Genomic DNA, 26,703 nt, shown 5'->3' with positions numbered 1-26,703 from the left:
AGGAATGGGCAGGATTTGTTGACAAACAGAAATTAATAGTCGGGGAAGTGTGTAGCAGATGGCAGGATGCAAATTCGTCCTCGCTAATCCTGGTCATAACAAACAGATTATTGGTGATTAGCGAGGGACGTCAACAAGAAAATTAAATTGTTTCCAATTAAAATATAAAATGTTGACCATCAAATTTGCATCTCTCACAAAAAGGAAAATTTTTCTAGACCTGTTCTGATAAACATTTCTACAATATTCACGTTTTAATTTTATTCCTTTTTCATTTCGTTATGTTTAATGAGGCGTGCATAATAGAGATAAAACTCACCTCTGTGTTTTCAATGGTGACAAACATTAATTAGACTGAAGGACAAATGTTAGAACGTAGTTAATGACTGTTTTGGGTTGATTCTCGACAATTAGTAAAATGACACTTGTTTTCTTTTTACAAAAATAATAATGTTGCAAACTTATCCGGTAAAACAATTATTCTCAATTGATAATGAGAAGTATTTTTTATTTACGGCACTGTGAAAGGGTCCTTTCACCTGGCCTGTCATGTAGATATCAGGATCATGCTTAAAATTACTACCGGGATCGGGATGTAGACAGCGTTCAAAAATGTTCATGGTCAAGTGTCCACGTGCTTGCTTTTGTTTCTGTTAAAATATTGCGTAAAGTCCATTCAAAAATCAAAAAACCACCACCTGTTGCTTTAGGTTGGTAAAATTTAAAAAACCCTAGGTAGATATTTTTTCATACTATGTTGGTAACTATAAATTATGACATTTATTTGATTCAAAATAAAATTCACTTGCTTTGAATTTCGTTCATATTGTTTTATTAGCAGCACGTTTCATTTATATGCCATTCACGATGTTTTGGCATAAGGGGAGGCCATGGAAAAAGTGCATTTAAGTTGGCAGTAAAGCTGTCTGTTGAATTAGGTTATGTTTTTCTAAGTTTGAGGTTATAAACTGCGTCATTGTCTAGTGCATTGTTGTCAGTTTTACTAGTTTGCAATAGAACAATACTCACATATTTTTAATTCAATTTAACAAAACAGGAAACTGACTTGAACAAACTACAGAATAGTAAGGGCCGGGACCGAAAGACAAAGTGACTCCTGTCAATTTATGCACCACTTAGATAACCCATTTATACAGTATCTTAACCAACCAATTAGTAACTTCTCAATGAATTTTTCATGTTAACCAAAACGTTCCTAGAACTAGATTGTATAAAATCTTGTACCTACTTATTAAGCCTTACGTTATTCGAATCTTTCTGCAAAATATTTACACACCCATCGTCCATGACAAAAAAGAACAAAACTATTCAACTTCCATAATTCATTAGAAAATTCTGAATCATCATTACCTGCATGAAAATCCCAATCAAATTCCGAGTCAGATTCTCCTAATGAAATTATTATTAAAGGAAGAACGTTTTCAAATGAAAGATTTCCCATTAATTTTGTCCAATTTTCCAAAATAAGTTCTTTACAATATCTACAAAAATGTTGGCAAATTTCAGGAGTACATTTCAAAATAGACTCAAGCCACTCATTACAACTCTATCGCGAAGTTATAATAGGTCTTACAAAACCCCTGTGCCATTTCAATTGGGTCGTTGTTTCTTCCTTCACTATCCGTGCTACATATTTATCTCGTACTCACCTACGATTCAATTTATACATAAAAAGAACTTGACTTCACTGTAACTTACTGAAAATATGTTCTGCAGTCTAATATAAACACCATCAATACGTTTTAATATCGCTTAATTATGATTACGGTAAATTCGGCAACATGTTACGTTCATTTTGATAGGTCCGCATGTCAGGCACTTTAGTGACAGCAGAGATGACAGAAATCAAACATGTATCCAACTTTAAAAAATGAAATCATAGCCTCCCCTTATGCCAAAACATCGTGAATGGCATATATTTATTGATTCTTATTATTTTTACTTAAACATGCCCCGAAAAACAAGACACTTGGAATAAACATTTAACCTCAAAATTACAAGTCCCACCAAATTTTACACTAGACAGCGTTGCCGATAGTGATTATCGAGGAAAATGCGACGTTGGTGGTTTTTTGATTTTTGAATGGACTTTATCTCCATCAGCTGTCAAACTACAAATGAATCAAATAATAAACGTCATTTATTGAATTAAAATTATTTCTTCTGTCAAAAAATAGCTCCTTTTCGAGCCAAGTTAAACTCTTGTCTGCAAAAGATAATAAAATATTTTGGGATGCAAAGAGATCATTGCTAATGGATTATTTTCCAAAATTTAAAATTATTAAGGAAGAAACTAGAGGAACTTTTGCATAAAAAAAATATATCGGAATAATGTACTATGGCGGACAATAAATTTAGGCCGGCAAATTTCTGACATTTCAAAAAAGTCAATGCAAGCGACCATTTATTGTCATTATGACTGATGTGTCAGTACGTCAAACTGAACGTTTTCAAGCTGTTTCGCCCTTTTCGTAACTTACAGATCATGACGCACTAGCATAACTGATTTGTAGTAGCACTTCTCTCTGATGCACGCTGCAGGCTTCTTTTCCCGATTTTAATTTTGATTATGGCTGTCACGATGACAAGAATGACAAAAATCGAAAATGGGGTTAGTTGAACATAATGCCAGCTTCACATTTTGATGTCAAGCCAATGACAGGCCGGCCTAAATTTATTGTCCGCCATAGTACGTGCACATACATGTGTCGTTTATGTGGCAAAAATCGGCGATTTGAATAACAATTTGCGGCCATCTTATTCACCTCATCTCTAAGTATATTTAATTTTAACCCATTCCCAAATCCCAAAAAAACTCTCCTTGCACTTAGTTTCTAATATTTTTTTAAGTACTCGCAAGCGGACGAAAAGTAACTCTTTTTCAGACGCTGACCGTGGCGCCATCTGTTGGTCTGTTTAGTACCTAAGTTAGCAACGAAACCGACAAAACCTGTCACTATAAATTATGTAAATAAGTAATTGTAGGTATTGCAAATAGTAAATTTCTAGTTTTGTTAGCAAGCTGATAACAAATACTATAAAAAATTGTTAATACATATGTACTATTAAATTTATTATTTGAAAAAGGTTGATACGAAATAAATTTGTAATTTTTCCAATGGTGTCTTTTATTTTGTAGTTAATAATAAAAAAAATAATGTGCACCTCTGCCAAAAGTGCCTTTTGTCCTCTCCTGTTTTCGAGCCTCGGCTGCGCCTTTGCCAGAAAGCTCAGACTCGGACGAAAAAGATGCCCTTTTTGGCCTTGATACACAAATAACTATTATCACTACTTAATAATAATATCTGTAAAGATAAAATAATCCGGCCTGAAAGCTGTATATACCTGCACCCCTTGGAACGCAAGCAAACAGATATTTATGCCAGCCCAGCCTAATGGTTTGTGGTATATACTTAGGTATTGTTGGAGTATTTAACGTTGACACAATGGTCCTTGGCATAAAAACGAAAATTTAAATCCCCAAGAATACTATAAACTACTTACAGTCTTCCCCGAATTATTTTACCTGCTTTCTTTGTCGAATAGCCTCGATAGGGTTCAAAGATATTAAAAATATTTCTCTGAAGTTATTTACCTCCATGCCATAAATTACTGGAGTGGAGTGCTTTAAGATCTGTTTCTTTCTTGGTGTGATTTATGATTTTAGTCAGTATTTCTATTAGGGATAAATATATTATAAAGAAATTTCTGAAACTACTTTAGCTGCTTAGTATCGTCACGTATAAATGTTTGCATCCTGAGTGCTAGTTTTCATGACCAGGATCTACGACCAAATGCATAGCAGGCTCATTCCCATTGGGCAGATAGCGGATTCGAATCCCGCTACCTCCTGCCTTTGGTTGAAGCTTTTCCTAGGGTTTTTTACAACCATAACCCTTGGCTGATTTACAGCCCTAGTAAGCGATCGTCGAAGCAGTGTATTTTACCCCAGGAACACCCTAGAGTCCTGTCCCGGTGACATCCTTTAAAAACGAAATGTGACATTGGCGGTAAACTGGTTGTGGAGAAATTGAGCGAAAGGGGGGGAAACGAAAGTGCACCAGGCAAAATAAGATAGTACTGGAGGAATGTTATATTTTTATATTATGTTGATTTGAATTAATGTGTTGGTTTTAATTATTAATTTTGCAACAAAAGAGCAGATTTTTAGTTTATATTATAATAAAATACAATTAAACCATGAACATACTTTCATATATAACGAGGGTTGAAAATTAATTCTAACAAAGCAGGTCGTATTTTTCTCTCATTTATAAATGTACGAAACAAAAGCAAGCACTAGGTTATATATTTCAGCAATTTTTTTAAAAACACGTTATGTGTAAACTAGTGTTTTCAATTTGAATAAAAGAATAACAAAAGCTCACTCAGTGAAACTGAATGTGGCTGATTTTTAAAATAACAATAAAACAATTTCCAACACGTTTCAAATTTTTATGAATTCCATTTTGTTTGTAAATTCTTGGTTTCTCTGTAGTTAGTTTCGTGTTGACGTTCAGTGAGAATAAAACAACATTTGTTTCCAATTTTGTCTACAATGCAAAAATCATTTCAAGCTATACAGGGTTTTATTGAAATGCGTGACCAAATTTTAACCACGAGCTACTGGCTTCATGTAGAACTCGGAAAAAATATGTATTTAAAAAATTCTATGTCAAAAAATAAAATGATTTATTTTTTGATCTACAATTTTTTAATATTGCTTTTAATCTTCTACGTTGTCCCACAATCTTGTAGGTAAAATTTCCGCACATTTTAAAAATATACCCTGTTTATCATATTTTATAAAACCTACACCAATGCGGTTTCCTTGTTTTAAAGCATATTTCCTAGAGGTTACTTCGCATTGGCGTACATTTTATAAAATATGATATACAAGGTGTATTTTTAAAATGTGCCAAAATTTGACCAACGAGGCTGTGGGATAACGTAGAAGACTAAAAGCAATTAAAAAAAATTATTGCGGAAAAAATATTTAAAAAATTCTGTCAAAAAACAAAATGACATTTATTTTTTGACATAGAATTTTTTAAATATTTTTTCCGAGTTCTGCAAGAAACCAGTAGCTCGTGGTTGAAATTTGGTCACACATTTCAATAACACCCTGTGTAATGATATGATACTTATACTTAAGCTTGTTTGACACGATGCTAAATTTTGTAGAAAATTTGTTAGAAAATGAGCGAGACTCTCGATCAGGACCAATGAACGATCAGGATCATAGTCTGTCTTTGTCAGATCCTGATCGTTCATTGGCCCTCTCTCATTTTCTAACAAATTTTCTACAAAATTTAGCATCGTGTCATACAGCCTTTATACAATAAAATCTAACAATTTTTGAAGATGTTTATTTTACATTCACAGTATCACAGTGCCTTCAGAAATGAAAGATTTGAAGACGTTCTCTCCTAAGCCAATAGTTTGCCGTACCTTGTATGTATATTTATTTTGCGTAGGTTTTCAATCGATAAAGTTAACACTGTTCATCACAATGAAAGCTTATTTTGCTGGGGAGATGTTCTTTGACTCCACCACTTGGCTTTCCTTGTCAATTAGAATTTTACCTAAATTAAAAATCTTTTAAAGAATTGCGAATTATGAAGGTGGTCGTTCCAAATCCTAGAGAAAAAAGAGCAAAAGTTGTGAAAGGAAATAAAGAAGCAATGAGACTTGCAACAAAATTTTTCACACAGTGGGGGTTAATTTACCTACTAAAAATGGAGTGATGTTTAAAAAAAGGGATGGGCTACAGAAAATGAAACAGTGATGGTGCACTTCACCCTCAGAACTTTAAATGTCAAGGGGTATCAAAAGGCATATCATTTTAAAGCAGTCTGAGTGGCCCATTTTTATCCAATTAAAGCATCAATTACATTAACACATTTCTTTCAGAACTAGAATTAAATTATACAGGATGCATTAAAATAATAATACTTATGTCACGCGAATCTACATTGAAACCAAACAAAAAATTCTAATGTAAATTTGGTCTTACAAGGATAGGTTGTCATTTGTGCGACGGCTTTTTGAACAAAAAAATAAAACCTAATTTAATTTACAAAATTTAATTTTAAAAAAAGGTTACAGCAATGCGTTTTCTTTCTTTTAGCAAAAAAAAAACTCCTGCAAAAAGATTCGCACCTAGCCCACCGGTGCGGCGCGAGGAAAGTGTCAAAATTTCCCATTTTTTTTTCTCGTGAAAGTACCCGTTTTAGCTGACTCATACAGTATAGGCTATAGGCTAGACAGTACGTGTACTTCTCTTTTTGAGCGTGCTCTAACCGTAAAAAGACATAATAAATGAATGCGAGCAATTCATTAAAAGCTTATTGAAAATGTGATGAGGAAAATGGGTGACGTTTAAATTTGATGGGAATAAACATTGCATAGAATAAAAACTAAGTACTCAACTTGAACTGACTTTCTTACACAAATCGAAGACAATTTAAAATTCCATCAATTCCAGTGTGCTTTCAATAATGAATCTGAGTGTGAGAAATGCATACATGGTGGAATTATAATGGTTTCTAGGTCAAAGTATAATTCTATTAAGAGCCCACTTTGCATAACTTAGTACCAGAAAGTGTCATTATAATGTTAACATCACAAAGCGAAAATTAAATTATCAAAGCAACTGCTTCACCGTTTCAATAGATAAGCTTTAAACGGAACTTGACATGTCAAAAACTGAAACAAATCCTCACCCTGATCCTCCATGCTTTCCGACTAACAAGTCCTTGTGTGAGACACGTCTTTGAGGATATTGTCAATGTCAGAATACGCACATTTTCGTCCTTATTGTAGCAAAATTGCACTCATATTCCTATTTTAATATCGTTCCAGCGGAAGAGCTTTAAGCCTGAGCTTTGGGCCGCGACTGCAATTTCCTGCCTCGACAAGTTAATAATGATTTCAAATCTTGCCTTTTGCAGTTTTTGTCTTTGATTGTTTCAATTTATGTTTTCACGATGAAAAAAACGACTGCCTGAAGGGGTCAAGGCCGCACAGATTCCAAGTCACATGTGAAAATTAAATTAATTTAGATTTTACATGTGAACTTATCGTGATGCTGATAGCATCACTAATTACAATTTAATGAAATAAGTTAACGGAAATTAACATTAGAAATGTCTGATAAGGGGCTAAATATAGACAGATAAAATATGCGACGTTAAAAATTAATTAATTTGCTAATTAGGGAGTGAGTGTATCGGTCTGAGAGTTGGCAATGTTGAATGAACAAACGCCGACAAAACGATTCGGAAGAACCCACTCCACCGGAAAAAATAAACAGAGTTGGTTGAAATTTTTAATTTTCTGTTATTCCCGAGTTCATCTTTGGTCTTTTTGGTCCGATCGAACGTAAAACTTCACCTGAAAATTAAATTTAACTTGCAGCGCTCCAAATGGGAGGCAGACGTTAAATTCGTTAAAGGCAAATTTGATTGTGCCTCCGTTCGAAACTGTAATCGCAAAGTGTGAAAACGTTATTAAGCTACGACTTACTTTTTTTCACTTCGGGCCATTTTTCTCTGGGGATCCTTTCGTCTTCGTATTCAACGCCGGCATAAGCGAAAATAAAACGGATGTGCTCGGCTCGCCCTCTGGCGTTGAAATAAATCAGCTTATAGTTGGGCGACATGCCGCTAAGATCTGAAACAAGAATTTCAGGTGAGAGCCGCCAACAAAGGGATGAAAAAGAGGCGGCGATTTTTTAAAAATAGCTCCACCCCCGCCGCCACGATCGAACGAGGGCAGCGGCTGGGCGCGCGGGAACTGTCAATTCTGACATTTCGTGCGACGTGAGCTCGCACACACGGACACAAAAATAAAAAGAAAATCCGCTCTTTGAAACGCTAATGGGGAACATTAGGAAAGCGAATAAATGAGTAAAAAATAAAGAACGCGACGGTACAAGCTCAGACGTACGGGGTCGAAAATGGAAATAAAAATTTGATGGAAAGCATTTTGAAATACTAATGAGAGACGAAAGGGTGAATAAATAAGTAAAAAAATTAAAAGAGTTTCAGTTTCAGAGCTACGAGAAACGAGTTTTATGCATTATACCCATATTTAAAAGGAACAAGGTATAGCAAGTGTCGTCCGTGTTGTGGTGGTATTTAATTAAAAGAGAAAATCGTCATTTCCAGCAGACAAAAGAAAAAGAATTTCTTGTGGGGCTCCTTCCGCGGAGAAATAAATGGAGTGTCCCACATCGTCATCTGATTGTTATAAAAAATTCAACAAAGGAAAAATGGCTTACAATTTGTAACAAGCGCGCCACAATTCCCTTTCAGTGAGGCCTCATAAATTTTCAGCATGTTGTAATAGTCGAGGTCTTATCTATACCTGTCATATCGTCGATGAGGCCATTTTCGTCGTTTTTCGCCAAAAAAATAATCTCTTTCTCGAGTAATAAACGGTAAAGTGTGGAAACGAGCAATTTAGCAAAATAGTTACTAGAGGACCGAATCACCATAATAAATCCATTAGAGTAGGTCTAGCCGTCTTGGGAGCGCAGAATTTAATGGGGGACAGAGCGGTTCAAATTGCTAAATGAACCAATTTGGCATAACGATTTGAGAGCTAAACCTGAGCAATCCTCATCCATCACCGAAATGAAACAGAAATCTAACACTCTGTCCTGAAGAGTTAATTTACGTTGTCTTCTCGCATTCATCGAGGGGTATTTTTTCCAAGTAACGAGGATGTTGTTTTTTCTTAAGGCATATTAAATTTCACGTTTATAATTGGTGATGAATAAACGTGGCGTAATTAATGGTAATGAACCTGCCGAGCAGCAATTCCACACTTTGAGGTAATGATCTTGCACTCTCCGGCGAGGACCCAACGACCCAACGTGTTTTAATTGGTTTTATTTGTCCTGCCGCGGCAGGTTCTATTTCGCTATTCGCAAGACTATGATGACGACATTAACCACGGTATTGATCCCATTTCGCAACATTTAATGAGTTCCTTGGTAAATTTAGCCGGGCATCCCATTGTTCCCAGAGTAAATAATTATTCGTTTCGGTGTTTGCCGACAAGAAACAAAAACCTTTCATCAACCGGGAAAGTTATCCCGTTTCTATTGGAAAAGCGGAGACATGGTCAACAACTTGATTTATTTCTTTCACGTTTTAATACTTTCGATTTTGTTCATGTTTGAGTTGCTAAAGATACTTTTATCCTTTGGCCGCAATTATTTCGCCGTTAGATTTGAAGGATTCGGCTCGGCCCAGATCCTTGTCGGAGCTTTCGCCGAATGAATTATGTATCGCCAGGTAAAGGTCAAACCGAAGAAGTGGAATCCAATTTGTGAACCATTCTCTCGACCAAAAAATTTGCAACTCTAGAATTTCTTTATTCTTCTTTGCTCCTTCAGAAATAGTTTTCTTTGACGAGTTCCGATTTGTTGATAAACTCGTCGAGCACGCTCGCTTTAATTACATTTATTGCAGAACGTCCGAGGAGCACTAATTCAATATTACCAATCCGCAAATTTCCGATAGATTTTCACAAAGATAAGCAATTTAATTTTCCAACGAATTTGTACTGCAGGTGGAAAGTTTTCGTTGCTACAATCGTAAGTTGGGAAGTGGATAGATTTGATCTAAATGGTTATGGTGGTTGAAGTTCAGATTGCGAGGTACATTTGCTAAAAAGGAGAAAACTTGGGCTCTCCGGAGAGTCAAAGAAACGCCGAGCTAGGAGCGAACATATTTTATTGAGAAAATTCGCGACAAATATTTTTTGGGAATAAATTTGAAATTAAGGTGTTTCAAAAGGAATTGCTTTGTGTCTGGAAACATATTTTTCTGCTTTTAGCGAAAGTGGAAACGTTCAGTTCTTGGAAATTTTCCTCCAAGAAATAAAAATAAAATAAGATAAGCTCGACTGGAGCTTAATGACACAACAGTAAAACTTTTAGAAACTAAATAACAATAATAAAAATTGTTCTAGGATTTAATTAGATAGAGTTTTGGAATTTTTAAGACTCTAAACAAATAAAAGGAGAGAACGTTTTACTAATTTTACTAATTTAAATTTAGATAAAATGTAAACTGTGAAATACATACCTATTTGGGCAGAAACAAAAAATCAAATAATTAAATTGTAGTTCTGTTTTTTTAAGTTTCATAATCTCGAGTATTTGCAAATATGCATTAGAAACCACAAAAACGAAACAAATAATAGTTAATAGTTATTTATGTTACAAGTGTTGAAAACGATCCATTGCTTTACGAACGGTAATATGGCGCGAGACGCAGTCGAGCGCTGTATGTGAGTGAGTAAAGCAATGGAGTTTTCACAAGAGTACCATAAAATATTTTTTGTGCTGCCTTTTGTAATAAAACATATTTTTGAATCATTAACACAATAAATATTACTTAAACAAAATTATGTTGGTAATCAATTTAGCACTAAATATGTCAAATGTCAATCTGTCAGTGCTAGAATTTCAAATTAAAACGCAACTTTATAGCTTGCAAGGTCACCAACCGAAATTTTTATAAATAAACCCCCCAAACCTAAAATTAACACATTTTAGCATTTTTTAAATATGTATTTACGAAGCACCTTTTGTTTTATAACATTAGAGACGTAATTGTCTTTCAGTAATACTTGATTTGCAACAATTTGTTTATTTTTTCTTGCCTTAGATTTCTTGTTTGTCCATTGCAGCACTAGAGTTTTTTCATTTCCATTGCTAATCGTCCACTTAAAATGCCAATTAACTACGGCAGCACAAAAAAATAATAATGAAATAATAAACAAAAAATATATTACTCAAATCACGTGGTTTTCGTCTGCTTGCACGGTATCGAACAAGACTAAAGAGAGATGCAACAATAAAAGACAGAACGCGTTCAAACAAGGCTCTGGTACATTTATTTCAGTGAAAGTGAATGTGAATAGTTATAATGGAATTATTCCCAGATGAAAAGCGACCGAAGAAAAGCTTCAAAATTGATGAAACGAAGGAAAGAAAGAATTTCAGAATACAGAATGTTACGTCACTGAAACACGTTTCTTAGATGATTGGCAATTAGAGGAGGAGCCTCTTTGGCAACTGATCACGTGCACACTTGAGCTGATGTCCACGTGATTACTATATTGCATAAATGAACGAAGTATATTACACAATTTATTTTTAATTCTCTTTTTACTAAGATCTCAGTCGTCTAAATTATTTTGACGCGATAGAATTTAAAACAGTTATTTTTATATCCACAAAAAATTGAAAAAGACAAAATAGATAAGTAAACTAAAAACCTATTCGAGGAAAAGAAAATGTTTAAAAAAATCTTTTTATATTTTACACGTCGGTCTGAAGCACCACAGGAATTTTATGGGCCAGATTCTCCTCAATGTTTATATTTTGTTTTCATTACACCAACTCTGATCATATTTCTTTATCACATGCATAAAAACATTATCCGTGAACATGGTGTGATTTTTTTATAGCACAGAATGTAAAAGGATCTGCGAAAGAGGACTCGACAACTCATCTCTAATGGCTGTCTCTTTTATTCTGTGTTCTTTTGAATTTAAATTCGATTTTAAAATATGGCCATAACAAAGTTTTGATTTTACGAAAGCGTTGATCCCCAAGGAAAATTAATCCGCAAGGTTGATGAAATTTCCATTTTCACGCAAATTTCTAAAGAAAATATGACAAAATTTTACATTCACATTAATTACTTGAACTTAACGAGTTTCGTGCTTCGAATATAATTTCACTTGGGCATAAACAACAAAGATTAGGACGAGTAATAACTTGGATGTTATCTGGCTTTTACGACGAGTTTTATTCGATTTTTGTTATTAATGAAGATGCAAAAATAAAAATTTCTGTTTCGGTAAAAATAAAATCAACCACCGAAAGGAAAGCGGATATTTACGTTAATAAAATATTCTCATAGTTTTTTTACAAACCTCTAATTTATCTCTCCAATAATAAATAATAAATTCGCCAAACGTACGATTTTTTCCGGAAATTTCCGTCTGTATATAGTAAAATCTCTCAGGTTATTTTTTTTTTTGCCAGAAAATGATTTATAATTTTCTATTTGAAGCGAGCTTTCCTTTGTGGTGTTTGAGCTTAAGTCCCTTTATTATATCGCTCTCAGGAAGTGTTATATTTTACAACAAAGTCACAATAAGAAACTCTGTCTTGCTTAGCTCTCTGACGCTTATTTTTCCACAATGCAAAATTTTTTGCCAATTTACGACAAAACTCGAGCAATCAATCATTGTTGTATTAAGTGTGCAAATAACGCAACAATGTTTGATGAATTGCGGTACATCCCGTATTATTTAGGCCTCAGACAGGTGCTTTGATGAAAAATGACTGCCCCCTGAAATTCTCAACCCTCATTTTTGTTTCCATTTTCGTTGATGGATGTCACATTTCAGGGCGGTCATCGGTGTGTCCTAATAAAAATTCAATAAGGTTCGAGTCATGTATAGCCGCATGCAATATCCGTTGACAGATTCGATATGAACCTATATAAATTCCGGTTTTACATAAATGATAAATGTAAGACCGGCTAATACGCGACATGTCCTCTCTTCCATGATCGCAAAGTTCATCCCTTATGACCTGCCGCCACGACTACTCCGTTAGGGGACGCTAAAATCAATGATTTACCCACGTGGTAGCGCTAAAAATAGATCGCGGAAAGGATTTAACTTCTCAATTCGACAAATAAGCCTTTGTTGTTTACTATGGACGGGCTCCTTCTAGCCGATCCCGATTTTATTTGTGGTGGGGTTCGTTAAAAGTTAAAAAGCCACTTCAGCCCGACGCTCGACATACTGAAAGCGCGGAAAATCGCAAGAATCGAGAAACGTGTTGCCACCCCTTTCCCAAAAAAAATTAAATAAATCCGATTCGGAGCGACGAAATCCTCGCGATCACATTAGGGGTTGCTTGTCGTCTCAATATAGTGTTTATTGCATAATTAATCGCTGAGATTTCAGGTAGGTTTAATTATTTACCCCTTTCCGAAACCCCTTGCGATTGACCCAATTTGCATTTAATGCAGCCGACTTGATTAAACCCTTTCTTTCATTTGCAACAGATTTCGCTTCGGTCTAGTGCAGGTGCCGACACTCGTGTTTTACACCCCCAATAAAATTTAGATAAATTTTGCAAACTGTACACCCTTCTGCTTCGAATAGATTCGAAGAATTTTTACAATCCCCTATTTGCATGAAAATTGAAGTTGATAGCTAGAGAGGCAGTAAAACCCTTCGTAATGCGGGGAATAGCGGCACTTCTTAACCACCCCTATTCAGAAGAGATAAGCCGAAGCACAATAGGAGAAAAGTGCAAGCTGCAGGACTCTGGACCGCTCTTTAGTGCTACACTCTGGAAAAATCTCAATTACGTCGTCAAATCTGATCAAATATTATCTTTTAATTAATCTAAGCGTTGTTTTGGCTGATCGATAACTTGGCATAATTTTACAACATTAATCATCAATGTCAACACAAATTACCCCACAGTGTATGGTGCAAGTTGATGAGGGGTGCGCTTGTTACATAATAAAAAAAGAACAATCTTACATTGTATTCGCATAATAATCTAGCTCCAAGGTGTATTATCTACTTTACGTTATTACGTTATTGTTATGTGATAAACAGTGCGCTGCATGTTTTGGTTGCTTTGTCCCTTGATGAGACAAATCTATCAACAAGTTATCTCGTCATCATAAATTATCCCTGCTTGCTCAATTTGCACTTACATTTTTCTACTTAATGGAGGAGCTAAGTCATTACGTTGATAACTTTACAATACTGTTGTATTTTGATGGACAAACCGACCACAGTAACGATAAATGCCCAAAAAAAAAGTTTGACAATCGCCGATTAAGTGCTGATTTAATTTAGATAAGGATAATTGCACGTGAAGTAGAAAACAACTGTGTAACAAATAATGACAGTCGCGGTTAGTTCGTAGTAGTTGCAGTGGTCGCCAAGGTGGAAAAACTAAAAGAAAATTAGTTCATTTGATCCCGCTCCAATTACCTGATGTGGTTATCTGTCTAAATGTCATTTAGCGTGGTTTTCCTCGTGACATTTAGTGAATCTAGGCCACGGAATTTTCATTTGAGTTTCTGCTAAAAAATTGTTTAGCACGTAATGGTCGACATCACATTTGTTTTAAATAAATTACTTCAAAATTTAATAAACTAGCTCGTCGCAATATATTTTTTATTTTTCAATTAACCAGTGTCCTTTGAAGGTATCTGTGTGCTTTACATTATTTCATTTCAGAGCTACGCAAACAAGGCTTCATTAATTAATCTAAAGTTGCGAAGAACTATTTTGTTAGCGTAAAAGTAACAAGAGATTGCTGTCTCATTAGTTTCGGTTAATTAACGCTAAAATATAACGTTTTGTGCAAGCAGTGCAATTTATCTACAACCGTGCGATATATCCTATTTGTCCTGCTCATTTTAGACAGGCAATGACACATTATCGCACGCCGTACGGTAAAGTAAATAATAGAACAAATTAAAGAAAGTCGGAAATCCTAATTGATACGAATATGCTGCTACTTCTATGTCTTTGACTAAAACAAAAATTTAGATTTTACTCTTTAATAGTTTCTAAAACGTTACTATTATTTTAAAAACAATTAGTGCCACTTTCATTTTGAACTGAAGTTATATTCAAATTAAAATATGTCCATCTTAAAACAACACGTGAAATACTACTTTATTACGCACTTACGGCTTCGTTGTGTAAACTTCAAATGCGTACGATAATAATGTCAATATCCCACTTGTTGCATAAGTAGATATTACGGTTCAATTTTTTTTTATAGTTATTATGACAAGAAATCAGCTTCCTGCTTAGCATAAACACGAGTCGGGAAGTATTATTTTAAGGAGAAAATTGTCCTTTTAATTTCCTTTGTGCGAAATTCCATAAATCTCGCACGCTGCGGATGTGGGAAAAGGTACCATCAATATTGATGGAGAGGATTTAAGGTGCACACTAAGCAACGACGAAGCTAATCGACCGTTTCAGGCTTGAATCGAGATCTGTCGTAGTTGATGTCAACGTCGTAAATCGTGTAAAATTGACACAACCGGAGAATTCTGACTAAAAACAAACTGATCTAACGAAAAGACAAAATATCTTTACGATTTCTTCGTAGATAAAGTTTAATTGATTTGATGCAGATTGGAATGAAATATTTTCCTGGCGGAAACAATAAAGTCGACACAAAGCTGTAATAAAGTGAAAATTCGACGTTTTCCTAACATTTATGCATCATAAAATGATTTTATGAAGCCGCTGTCGGCACTGCTCACAGATATTTTTTATTGTGTTTGTTGTGGAGTTTGACAGTGTCCGGACTATGCGATAAGATAATCTGTAATTAATTGTTGGTTTAATTTGTGGGAAGAGAACACGAGAAAATGGTATAATCAAGTTTTGGTGGTGGCTTTGCAGGTAGCGGCGATTTTGCCTGGGGTGTTTACGGTTGCAAGTTTGAAAATTTTTATGACACTATTTACTTTCAAGCTATTGTAAATACCGCGTCCCATAAAATCTGCGCTAAACACACCATTTGCCCGAGAAAATATTTATGGTAATTATTTTTAGGAACACGATAAGAATATATTGCAGATGCAACTAATAAAATTTTGATATAAAATTAGACGTGTTCCTGACGTTCCAGAAAGACTGAATTTCAGACAAGGAAACCTTTTAAAGAAGACAACAAAATGAGGACAGAGGTTGGAAAATATAAAGGAAAAACCTAATGTACCCACACATTTTTTATAATTTAGATGGCATTTATATTAGCTTAAGCAAAAACGTTGAGAGAATTTTTCAAGGAACAAAAACATGAAGTTAAGCTTCATCAAGCATTATTAGTAAATACTGAAAATAATGAAATTTAATCGGTTTTTAAAGCTTGGCTCTTTCCGGGAGCGAAATACAAGATTTACAACAGGGAATGTCAAGTTAAACAATTTGTTTGTTGGTATTTGTAATCTCCATGATTTAGGTTAGACAGCTGAAACCTTACTCGCTAAGCTAGAAGATTTAAATATTTTCAACGAAAGTATTTCTCATGAAAACTATTTTGACACGTTTCAAATATATTTCAATCATGGCACTTTAAAAATGTACAGAACAAGATTACATTATGTTAACTGACACATTTCAAAAATTAAAGTAGTATAAATAAAATTGAATAGCAACTCACATTTGCATTTTTATCAGATAATTTCAACCACGTTGTTTTATAATTAGTGTTAGTTAAATATATTTAATCAATATAGTGAAACTTTGCAAAAGGATATAAAGCTCTAAGCCTTAAAAAGTTACGACGCCCCTAACGGTAATAAAATTTAAGGACTCATTACGGTTAGCTATTCAAGAAATAACCACAAATAAAACGTGTGTAATGCCAGTCCAGGAACTTTATTATGACAATAAATATTCTTTTCTTTTGAAAAGAGTTTAATTTTCTCCGAGAACAAGACAAAGGAAATATTTCCCGATACAAGTGGATTAAGAAAACATCTGTTTCTACAACTTTTTTTATAAAATAATAAATAAAACAGTAGCACCCCCTTAACTTTCTATATGCACTGTGGATTAAAAACATTTCCATAAAATCGAGTAGAGGGGCGGTGTTGTGATTTACATAATAATCAGATAGACTGCACTTCAGATGATATGTATGTACATATATATTTTTTTCTTGAGCGTGTTATATCAAATCAAAGCTGGACACAATCTGTCCAAGGAACGAATTTATTTTCTCAAAAATCTCGAAAAAGTCTTCGACGTTTACCTCCAAAAAGATTAAGACGTAGCACAGGTATAAAATTCTTGTCCCAGGCTTTCGCAGAATTTTCATCCCCAGTATGCAAATAATATTTGTGGGTGGGGAGAAGTTACCTTTACCAGTTCTGTCCAACTTTTCGCATCAGTGTGTTCGATCTCGTCATCAGTTCATCAACAAGTCATCAAAATGGCAAACAGTGAAGAAAGGGGTAATAATTTTCCTCACCCATTAGTCAATGTATTGGAGAGAATGGAGGGACCTCTTCGCGTTTTTGCTTACCCAAAAACGCTAGAATTTTATCAAGAAAGATGTCTCACGCGACAACTTATTATTTGCAACCCTTACAGCTTCCCGGTGAAATTTTCTGGTGAGTTAAATAAATAATTTCTAATTGTCTAACTTCTTGACACCTCCTTTGGGACATTAATTTTATATTTTTCTTTAGAAAATACTTGTCCGTTTATATTTGTTCTTGCGATAAATAAGTAAACTGAGAAAGACTTAAGATCATCCCGTTTCACGTCTCGATTCTAACTTTATTTCAGTGTACACAAACAATGCCACCAAATTCAAAGTGGATTTTAACCACCGATGCATCTACCCCAAATCGTATGTGATCCTTTCCGTCGCCTACATAAACTCATCTGAAGAAGATCTTCACAAACCTTACCTACTGAAAATTAAATTCTTTGATGTTGTTGAGTCGACGGTAAATTGAGACAATGTCATTGGTAATCGAAAAACTAAACTTTTCTTAAAGACTCTAGGTAAAGCAAACATCGTGGCAACACTGTTCCCTGATACCGGAACCGCTGAAATCGATTTAACATGCGACAGTTTGGATGCATGTGCGGAAGACTCAATTAATTCTTCGGATGAACCAGAGCAACTGAGGTAAGAACAGACTAAATCTCTGCAAAACATATATCACAATCGTACTTTTTTTCAGGTTTGAACCCCAGAGAAACTGGTTCCTCGTCTTGTCCTTCTTGTTAGTGATGAGTTACTTTTTTTATATTCCTAACCCGAGAGTTTTCGAGTATACACAAGAAAAGTGGGATCAGATCTACACCTGCTTTTCCACAGTTGCGGGATACGTTACAAAGTTTCGACTTTTTTAAGGGCTTTGATGGTGTTCTTTTTGTATAATATGTAGCTGTAAAAATTGTTGTAAATATTGTTAATCAAAAACCCTTTTTGTACATCTAAGATACGTCATATTTTTTTATCCTAAAAGTAAATTAAAATGTCGTTCATAATGAGTTTACTTCATCAAAATATAGCTTTTCTGCTTTGTTGAAATTGATCAAAGAATCGTGTGGTAACACTTCTTTAGTCTGGATAGCAAGGTAATTGTGTATTACAGTTGAGCCAAATAAAATCAAGTAAATTTTTTTCATTTGTAGAAGTTAATGTTGAAGAAAGACATTGGTTTGCATCATCCCTAGTTGATGTATTGCAAAGAATAAATCGCTTTCTTTACGTTTTTTTTTTTATATTCAGAAATACTAGGATTTTCCCGAAAAAAAGGGTTCCACAAGACAGCTTTTACAAATGTGAAGCTTTCCTGGTGAAACTTTGTGGTGAGTCTTTAAAAATAAACTTTTCCAAATTATTCCTGCTCTATTTTGAAGGTCTTTATTATTTTCAAAATTATCAACAGAGTAAAAAACACATTTATTAATATACAGTGTAATTTTTAATTATTTCACGTTTTTGAGATGTTTTACTTTTTTAATTCTTCTATGTAAATAAACTATCAGCAACATTTTTAAATTTATAAATTTTAAATGGTAACTGGAGTGTGGTATTGTGACTTTTTTGTATTCATTTTAAATTTTCTTGTGATTTTGACATTGCATGTTGACCGTAGGTGTCAACATTTAATAATCTGATGCTCATACATCATATAAGTTCTTACCAATTGTTTCAATAAAATTGCCAATAAAGCTCCAGAGGTACCAATATTCCAACTACTACATGGTAGAAGAGGTAGATTTCGTTACACTGAAAGTAATTCAGATGAACAGACCGCAAAAGATCATGAACATATGAACTATTGTACAGCTGAGTAAAGAAACAAAAGATACCAACCAAGAAATGAAGAATTAGAAGATACTCAAAACACTAAGAGTAGACCAGAGCAACCAAGGTAAGAATCATACATAAGGATTAATAAAAGAGTTTATATTATTATTATTGCACCCATAAAAATTTCTGTAGTTTTATTTAAATAAATTTGCAACATTATATAAATCTAATTTGTTCAGGCAATGAATGGTTCTTCGTTTTTTCGCCATCACAATACTTCTTTCATTATCCTGGGACAGATTTCGATCTACAAGAAAAATGGAATCAAACCTTCATTGTATTCATATGGTTGCAGAAATTATTGCATAATGTAATAGATATAAAAACTTCTTTAATGTAATGTGGCTCTTAATAATAATAAATTGAATTAACAAAAATTTGTACTTCTTCACCGAAAGTAGACTTTACTTTTCTTACAACTGAAACAAATCAAAACAAATTACATTACATTCTTCCCGAACTAAAAGATGATGGATAACTACAACACAAATAATATTAAAGAGCGAGTGTTTAATAAACGAGTGTCTAGAGAAGTTTATAAACAAGTTGCATACTATACTTTTTCCAAATAAAACAAGTAAACGTTAATTTAAACATAAAATTCGAAACTAATAAACGTCAATTGACAAGTGACAACTAACTTCATTTTGAGTGTCACATGATTTTTGCGATTAAAATAGCTGGAGCTAACTTTAGCCCGTGACTAAAAAGGCCGTTGCTAACTTCACATCGTGACTAAAGCGCACAAAACCGCAGCTTGTCAAACATGCGATAAATGGCATTTTAGACATGGGAGTAGAAAAAAGGTTTTTTTCTCTATACAGTAAATAAAAATAATCTTTGGGTCTACTTCTCCCGAGGGAAAAACTCACTTCATGTTACTCAAATTTTCAGAGATCCTTGAACACTTTGCTTTTACACGAGTTTTGGGTTGAGAGTTTACTAAATTGCTCCACAAAAGCATTTCTTTATTCTAGTGTTTCCATCCCTTCAAAAGGAAAAGAAACATGTTTACAACGAAACTAATTCCTTAATTTTGAATTTTCCACGAATGAATGAATTATTTTATAACTTGAACATTTCAAATCCTCTTACATAAATTATTCTTGTAAATTTTCGAAATATGTTTGAACCATTTTGCAAATGTTCTCCAATGTTTGTCGTATCCCACCTCCACCCTTGTTTTTATCATTTGCAGAAGATCAAATAAGAACAACTGTAACACGTTACCGATACGTTTAAATATTTCGCACCGTTGCATATGTACAATGTTAATAATTCATGGGCGAAACCCAATGGTATTAACTCCGCTAACGGTTCAGGTGGGGTACTAAAGCAGGCCTTGGTATTATCGAGCAGTTTGCCAATACTTTCACGTTTCGGGCTAAGCGGCCCATACAAGTACTCCCCAAAACCTCCCTCGTCCTGTCGCAACCTTTGCTACACCTTATTTGACTGTCTACATCCGGTCGTGCTCACTTCGCCCTGATAAGTTCAACAGAAATATCATTTGGCGATTTTATCTGGACCGATTCTTGCAGTTTCGTGTGTTACCGTCGTAATGGATTAATGTCGGTGGAAAATTTCATGCCCGTTACATGAATGAAAGGGCGATTATGCAATGAAACATTTACACCCAGAGCAATTAAACGATGGGATCTGATCTACGTCGGCATTAATCAAAGACGAAATATTGAGGGATCGTTTTTCTTCCAGATTTTCGTGCGGGCCTGTTTGAACAGCGAGCTAAATGGCAAATGGTATTGTATTAGGGTTTTGGGGTGAGTTAGTGGCAATTTAAATCCGCTACCCCTCGACTGGACTTTCGTAAAATGGTGAGTGGGCACATTTGCCACGGAGTAATCCGGGAACGTTTGAAAATGGCGAATTTGTGCTGTCTTGCTAAATTTATAATTTTATAAAGCGGGACACGGTAAATGTTGAGAAATTCCTTTGTTCCAGACGAAATTCCCAAACATTTTGCAGTGACAAGTAGAGCTTAATTTAATGTTAATTACATTTTAAGTTAAATTTCCAATAGTTGAACTTGACAAATAATAAGTACTTGTTTTTTTTTTAAATAAAGTGCTAACCCGGCGCATCCACCAAAATTAAATTCTAAATATCAAATAATGTATTTTTGTTGCTAAATAAGAAAATCGTTTTGCACAAATTAATAAACAAGTTCTTGTTTAAATATTAAAACAGTTATGTTTTTGGGGGAAACTTAATATCGTTTAAGTGATAAAATACCAAAGAAACCAATAAACAAAAGATAATAAATGTTTTCAAGCAAAAAATGTAGAATATTGTCTTTGTTATGCTTTCTTTTATTTACAAGATTAAATTATTCATCTCAAATAACTTCTTGTTTCATATTTTATGAAAATTTAAAAAGTTTCGATTTGTTATTATAATTTGACTTGGAATAAATTATTTGTAATTTGTTTTCCTTATTGAAAGTTTAAATTGCTTCAGAAGTTCATTCTAGCCAAAATTGTATTCGATGATGAACAGATAAAGTAAACCGTTCAAATTTCTTCAATCAAGCAAAGTTTTAAACATTGTTTAACTTTTACAAGGCCCTGTTGCCAGTGTTAATTAATAATAATTATTAACACTAGTTGCTATTGTTGTGAATTGAACTAAGTTTAGATTTTAAAATTAAATCAAGAAGAAATTAAAAAATTAACTATAAATCAAATTGTCAAGCAACGTTGCATTTAATATTTATGAAATATGGAATTGAAAAGAAAATTATTATTTTAATAAAAACAATCATTTTTGTTATACTTGATCTGTTGGTAAGATTATACAGGGTGATTTTTAAATGCGTGTACAAATTTTAACCACGAGATATTTCCGGCTTCATGTAGAACTCGGAAAAAATATTTAAAAAATCCTGTCAAAAAATAAAATGATATTTATTTTTTGAGATACAATTTTTTTTTAATTGCTTTTAGTCTTCTACGTTGTCAAACAACCTCGTAGGTAAAATTTCGGCACATTTTAAAAATACACCCTATTTATCATATTTTATAAAACGTACACCAATGCGGTTTCCTTGTTTTAAAGCATATTTCCTAGAGGTTACTTCGCATTGACGTACATTTTATAAAATATTATATACAAGGGTGTATTTTTAAAATGTGCTGAAAGTTTACCTACGAGGTTGTGGGACAACATAGAAAACTAAAAGCAAATAAAAAAAAATTGTACCTCAAAAAATAAATTATTTTATTATTTTTTGACATAGAATTTTTTAAATATTTTTTCCGAGTTCTACATAAAGCCAGTAGCTCGTGATTAAAATTTGTACACGCATTTCAAAATCACCCTGTATACAATCCGTAAAAGTTTGAAATTAAATATTTTTATAAAATAAGCAGAAGAAAGTTATAGTAAAAAAACTTGCTTTTAATAATTTTTCAATTTTGCGACAAAGTATTGGAAAAGTTTCTTAGTCCAAATAACATTTCCGTTTCATATTCCCATATAATTTGAATTTTTGATTTGGTATTATAATCTTGGAACAAACCACTTATAATTTTTAATTCTTAGTGCCGGCACCGAACGTTGAAAGTTTAATTTATTTTAAAAGTTAATTCCGGTTGAACTGTATCTGATGATGATCTAGATAAGGGAAATAACTCATAAATAACTTGCATATAATAGTTTCTGTCAGTCAAAACTTTAAACTGAGAAGGATTAATATGCGTTCTTGACTTCCAATTTATTCCTCGTCAGTGACCAGCTCGTACATTAAAGTCGCTCTAGCAACAAACTCAAGAATTTTAACCCTGTCTAAACATTTAAAAGTGCTTGCACTTTAATAAACAAGATAATTTTTGGTAAATTATCAAAAGTAACATCCATTTCTATATTTTGACCATAACTGAAACAGTTATGTTTCTTTCAAATTTAACTTTATAAAAAACAAAGACGTTAGTGACAGATTTCCACTACAATCAGTACCGCCACCTATCGGCGATACTAGTCTCACTCATGTTATGAGGCTTGCGGCACATTATTAGTTGAAAACTTAAAACATATGCACTTTAAAATCTATCTTAGTTATTGAATAAAAGTTGCTACCTATTGATTCTGAGATTGAACCTTTTACGCTTCCTACTACTATTAAAAGCACAACAAAGCTTCCGATTGTTCCGCCCGAAAACTTTTTAATCAGAACTCTTCACCTTCAAACACCACGTCGAGTTTGGTTCAGATCTAAAAATATCTCGAGTATTAAATGTTTAAAAATAGTGGAAAATTAGTGCAATGCTCATCACTGCTGTAAAAAATTGCTCCACAGCTTGAGCTTCACGAATTAACACAGAAATGGTTAACGGGTTTGTCAAGAAGGAATCACTTTGCATCCTCACCAATAGTTTATGAATAATTTTATTTTAGAGATACCAAAAAATCTGTAGGCAACTTGTGTATATGACAGTTTCTTACGCACGCATTACAACAATAGTTGCTGCGCTCGTGTGTGCAGATTTCCCACTTCTAAAAAAATAGTAGCATGTTGCATAAATAATTATTCTTACCGGAAGCATTACAGTTTGATAATGTATAATATTTAGGAGTGACCTTTGATGCTAAGGTGGCAGCTTTATCATACGGTACAATGGATCAAGTAATAAATGCCGCTATTTTGGCAAGCAGTAACTGTTTTAGATGTTCTATTAACACAATCTTGATTATCTGTTTGCTCGTTTTCCTTTCGTTTGATTAGAACGAACTACATAGTAAAATGAAATGTTCCCCATTGTCTAAATAAATATTAAGTAGAAGCATTTTCACCAAAATATAAATTCTCATTATACCTCTTTCCTGAATATGCATTCTTGATCATCTATATGATGGATTGTCTTATCTGCAAGTATTATTATACTTGGAGCAAAAAACATATCCTGGGGCAAGTTGTACCTAAAATTTATGTTTACGGTGCCTTACTTATTTATGTTATGGTTAATTTCCACACTAATATCTCTAGGCTGGATAGTGTGACAGGTGGTGAGAAATGTTTGTTTGCAAACTATTAATATTAATAATTTAACACTGATTAGTAAACAGTAAAACATCGTCATCATCACGTTGTTAATATCGTCTAGTTAACTAACTCAAACCGAAAAGGTGAGACCCGTAAGGTTGGCCAACCTGTTCGTAACCAAACAATTATTCGAACATTCTTGATTTGACAACATCTAGTGTAGTGATCTACACTATCTACAGGGTTACTAGAAATGATTGTCCCATCGCAGTTGGCGTTGGTGACGTAGTTGAATGTGCCGCAAGCCTCATAACATGAGTGAGACTAGTATCGCCGATAGGTGGCGATACTGGCGGTAGTGGAAATCTGTCTACTATACTTGGGCCAACCAACAGATATATGTAGTAATAAAACCGCCCCCTAGTGCCCGCGTATTTTAAATAGCAGCTTCCAATTGGCTTATTCAAAATGTGCGCAGATTTTCGAAAGCCTGATGTGCATCCACAAAAATTACTTGACGGCATCCGGCATCTCATTTGTTTTAACCTCGCTTCGCGAGTTTGACCACGTGTTTATGTTTGTTTGTTTTCCTTGGCATTTTTCGATTTGTATTACAAAATAGTTTTTTTCAAGACTTATAAGAATGACAAATGGCAAAGAACCTGCTTCATTGTGAAACAGGCTTCGGCGTATATCGTTCTACGCAACTAGGCCACATCCCCTTTTTTTTATTACTATATCTGTTGGTTGGCCCAAGTATAGTTTGTCTAACGTTGCGAGGCTGGCGGCACATCCAAAATTTGTGTGGCTTTTCAACGCCAACTGCGATGAAACAATCATTTATAATAACCTGTATTTTCTCCACATTAACAAAAAAACTATTACCGTGGTGTTTCTTACAAATATTGGAAAAGTTTCTTTTTAAATTACATCACCATTTCATATCTTATTACAATTTGAATTTTTAACTTGATATAATCTTATTGGAATATTTCTTTTTTAATTTTTAATCTTTATTGCATCGAACTTGAAAGTTTAAATTACTTCTGAAGTTCATTCCAGTTGAAACTGTATCCGATGATGAGCAGATAAAGTAAATACCTCACAGCTCTTGCATCTAGCAGTTTCTGTCAATCAAAACCCTAAACTTTGAAGGATTAGTATGTGTACTTCGCTAGCAATTTATTCCTTGTCAGTGACCAGCTCTGACAGTTATCTGGAAGTGCTGATTTGAGGATTATTAGCGAGAGACAGGTCGTTCGAATTAAATTTTTAGTTACAGCTCGGTTAGTTCTATTTAATTAAGTTGTACAAAGTGGAAACTATTGTTTTAATTTAAAATTAAATTTACACAATAACGGCAAACTTTACCGTTTCATAATGGTTGCGCATGAGACATTCCAAAACTATAATAGAAACACAAGTTCACCTCGAATGTAACCTATCATAAAAGCAATTTCAGGTAGAGGCAACCAACATAACTTAGCAAAAGTTTAACCAATAGCAACGCGTCTAGTAATAGAGGAGCGAATGAGGGCTAGATGTGTCATTCGTGTTCACTCTACCATCATAATAGAAATGTTGGAAATTATTCAGAGTTACAAACGCTGTCGTTAATTACAACGAAAATGGAACAACGTCTGATGTAAAATATCGAAACTTGTAAAACCTGACTACATTCGGAAGAAAATTAATAATTATGTACACTCAAAAAGCACAAACTCTTAATTAACGAAAACAATACGAAAAACTTATTTTTTCGAAGCGGAAAGAAACGAAGCCTCGAATCTTGCCTAATTAACTTTTTTCGTTGTTAATTAAGTCTCGTTACCATTGTGTCCCTCTCTGAAATACGTTTGAAGGCTGGAAAAGTAACCTTCCGTGAAATCGACGGTTTAATGCAATTCCTTTTTCCGATTCCACCGTGAAAGAGTCGCTTTCAACCAAAAATTTCAGCAGGAAATGGATTTGCGCCTGAGAGACAAATTCCAAAGATCCGCGTCCAACACACTTAAATGAAGATTAATTACACCGGAATTGTTCCCTACTCCGGGTGAAATTCCGGGGCTACGTGCGAAGCTGATTATTATACTAAGCGGATTATGCGCGAAAAATTTCAGCTCATTTTGATGCATTCAAAGTGTGGATATCCCAAAATCCGCACTTCAACAGTCAGATGTTGTATAATGGATGTGAAAGCGTCAAGTGAAGCTCCTAAACACTCTTCGAATCGGAATTAATCGAAATTTTACTCGACGTACATTAAACTCTCGAAGAACAATGCAGACAACGGTTGCAATTACCGATTTGAAAAGAGAATCGTGCTCTGTCCCTTTCATTTCTTGTTTTACTCCCTCGATGTCGTCCCCAGCCTGTACCTTTCCATTTAGGTGCTATAAATAGCATGAGGGCAGCTACAAATTGGTGGATTAAACGTCCCACGAAAAATTTCTTTGATGAGGGTTGAGACACTCCACTGGAGAAAAAATTACTGCAATATCTGCGACCATCAACAAGTGTAACTTGCGTTTCTACTAATTTAGCACGAGCTCGAATTGTAAAAGCAATTTAACAAGCTCCAACTGGATGGGAATATTCTACAAGGATGATTTTACTGAGATCTATACAAAGTCTTGGCTGTTCTTTTGAAAAAATTAGTACTACTGAATATGCATGGGTTCCTTTTTACACAACTGTAGCCGTGTGAGGACGCGCATTGTTCTGCCCAACACAATTCAACCGCTCG

The 26,703-nt window shown here is 34.1% G+C and overlaps 2 protein-coding genes across 2 annotated transcripts in view; one reads left to right on the top strand and one right to left on the bottom strand.

Annotated features, from left to right (window-relative positions):
• LOC138141508 (glutathione S-transferase-like) overlaps nt 1–26,703 on the bottom strand; it is a 36,034-nt gene that overhangs the window by 6,332 nt on the left and 2,999 nt on the right. The window contains exon 2 of the mRNA XM_069062230.1: nt 7,549–7,695. Within this exon, the coding sequence (XP_068918331.1) occupies nt 7,549–7,684 (136 nt within the window). The 5' untranslated portion in view covers nt 7,685–7,695. The remainder of the gene's footprint in view (nt 1–7,548; nt 7,696–26,703) is intronic.
• On the top strand, nt 15,189–18,247 carry LOC138140589 (uncharacterized). The gene is made up of 4 exons (XM_069061652.1): nt 15,189–17,234; nt 17,413–17,576; nt 17,628–17,761; nt 17,817–18,247. The coding sequence occupies exons 1-4, from the start codon at nt 17,054–17,056 to the stop codon at nt 17,986–17,988; spliced, it is 651 nt and encodes a 216-aa protein (XP_068917753.1). The 5' UTR covers nt 15,189–17,053; the 3' UTR covers nt 17,989–18,247.

The sequence above is a fragment of the Tenebrio molitor genome, chromosome 1 (genome assembly GCF_963966145.1).
Source record: "Tenebrio molitor chromosome 1, icTenMoli1.1, whole genome shotgun sequence".
Taxonomy (NCBI): Eukaryota; Metazoa; Arthropoda; class Insecta; order Coleoptera; family Tenebrionidae; genus Tenebrio; species Tenebrio molitor.
The sequence above is the reverse complement of the archived record's forward strand: the minus strand, read 5'-3'. Positions and strand labels throughout refer to the sequence as shown.